General features: G+C 37.7%; 1 protein-coding gene across 1 annotated transcript; it reads right to left on the minus strand.

Moving 5' to 3' along the window:
• Nucleotides 1-328: 328 nt before the first annotated feature.
• LOC120041387 (interferon beta-like) lies at nucleotides 329-1,316 on the minus strand. Its single transcript, XM_038986340.1, has 5 exons — nucleotides 1,191-1,316; nucleotides 1,008-1,094; nucleotides 727-876; nucleotides 538-630; nucleotides 329-436 (listed from the first exon to the last, which is right to left on the minus strand). Exons 1-5 carry the CDS (start codon nucleotides 1,314-1,316, stop codon nucleotides 329-331), a joined length of 564 nt encoding a protein of 187 aa, XP_038842268.1.
• Nucleotides 1,317-2,069: the final 753 nt, after the last annotated feature.

The following is a 2,069-nucleotide window of genomic DNA, read 5'->3' on the forward strand; positions in this document are numbered from 1 at the left end:
TAAATGTACTGACATCCATATGTCCTGAGCATGTTTAATACAAATCTGAATGTTCACACACCAATTGACTAGGTTACAGAATGAGCAAAAAGATTAACAATATTTAAAAGTATACAAATGTTTATTAACTTAACATTTGATGAAGAGCAGCATATTTTCAAATAGATAAATCAATTACATTCATAAATAGGCATACATGAATAAATAACCTTGATAAATAAATAAATACATGTATAATATTTCTGTTTGAAGTTGCACATTACATGATTGTAGAATAGTAGGCTTTTAAAATCAAACACAACTGTAAAAAAGTTCTGCAAGTTCAAATTCATGTTCTGTTGGACCACAGAAGGCTATCAGAGTTGTGTTCCAGAATGAACTGTAGGGTGAACAGGAGCTCTTTTCGAACCACTTCCCAGGCGCAGAAACTGAAATTCTGTGAAAATACAAATAATCTGTTAGGGCAATGGAGGGTAATATTGTATGTAGAGATATTATCAAAAAAATATGTCTATTTGTGTTTAACCTATAGTCTACCTTTTCTTTTAGGACTGTTGCAATGTTCCCAAAGTACGTATTCAGTCCTTCTGCCCTGATGAGATAATCACTTGTATCCACACTACCCATCATCTGCCAGAAAGAAAAAGGCAGGCGATGAATAATAATAAAAATACCACAATACCACAAATAAACAGTTAAGCTATCTGTGTTGGCATAGTAACTCACACATTTGCTCTCTTCAATCTGGCGGTATACAATATTCTGAAAATTCTCCAACTTCCGTTGGTCCCACTTAGTAGGAAGGTCGTCAGCTCCAAACAATGTGTCGATGTTCTTCAATGTCTCATAAATAGCCTTAGCACCACTGCTGCTCAACTGAAACGGACAACAACAATAATTTCAAATAACATAAATGGCAGTTTAAAGTTATCTACTTTCTAATCCTAACGGTTGCAAATACTCTGTCATGCTGTAAAGAACATTTGGATATGCTAGCTTGCTATTACCTGTGGCGCGCCGGAGGTTGCAAATGCGGTGGCTGGGAATGCCATGAAGACATTCTCCTGCAGACACTCCAGAGGAAAATGTCCCCCCTGAAAGAAAGAGAAAACACAGCATTCACGTTGAGCTATTCAGTTAAACATAGTTGGATAATACTTCTCAAGACAAAAGCAATATAAAAAATGTACCATGTCTCTCAGTAGGTTGTGGGTTATTCGCACCAGCTGTCCTTGTAGCTGGCAAGGCATGGGCATGGAGCAAACTTGCGCAAGGCAAAGGAAGGCGCTCATCCAAGTGATAGTCTGAAGTGCCATTCTTATTGTAGTTAGATGATCTGCAGCAGATGATAATTGATACTTGAATATAATCCTGGAAACAATTCATTATTTGTATCCTGAAGCAATTATCAAATGATAGCATATTGTTGACTCACCTGTTGCCAGTATATTGCAAATTTTCTCCAGTGTGAATGTGGTTTGTGTTCTGATCCCATATCTGCGGATTAATTTAAATAGCGAGGATTGAAAGGATGTACAGAAAGTGAAAGGGTGTCTCGCTAAATTAAGTGTTAAAATGAATGAATTTGGGAAAGTTTTGCCGAGTGAACCGCAAGACCGGATTTCTCTTTCCTTGTGCTCCACTTCCCTCTCATCGTGTTTCGAGTGTTCCTTGAGTGTTCCTTCATGGGAGGCACGTTATCCTAAGTTGGTTGAAAAGAAGTTACTCATAGCTGCCCTTGTGAATACTCAAACGTTTCTAAGAAAGACAGGGAAAAAGAAAAACTATCTCTTAACTTTACAATGATCTCTTCATGTCTTCATTGAACTAGGCTAGTCAGTTAAGAACACATTCTTATATTTAATGACGTTCTAGGAACAGCGGGTTAACTACCTTATTCAGTGGGCAGAACGACACATTTTTTACCTTGTCAGCTCGAGGATTCGATCTTGAAACTTTTTGGTTACTTGTCCAACGCGCTAACCACTAGGCTACCTACCGCCCCATTCATCAACACCAATATTAAACTAACTTTTATGGACTAAGGGTAGGCCTACTACAATGTTTGT

The sequence above is a fragment of the Salvelinus namaycush genome, unplaced genomic scaffold (assembly GCF_016432855.1).
Source record: "Salvelinus namaycush isolate Seneca unplaced genomic scaffold, SaNama_1.0 Scaffold456, whole genome shotgun sequence".
Classification (NCBI taxonomy): Eukaryota; Metazoa; Chordata; class Actinopteri; order Salmoniformes; family Salmonidae; genus Salvelinus; species Salvelinus namaycush.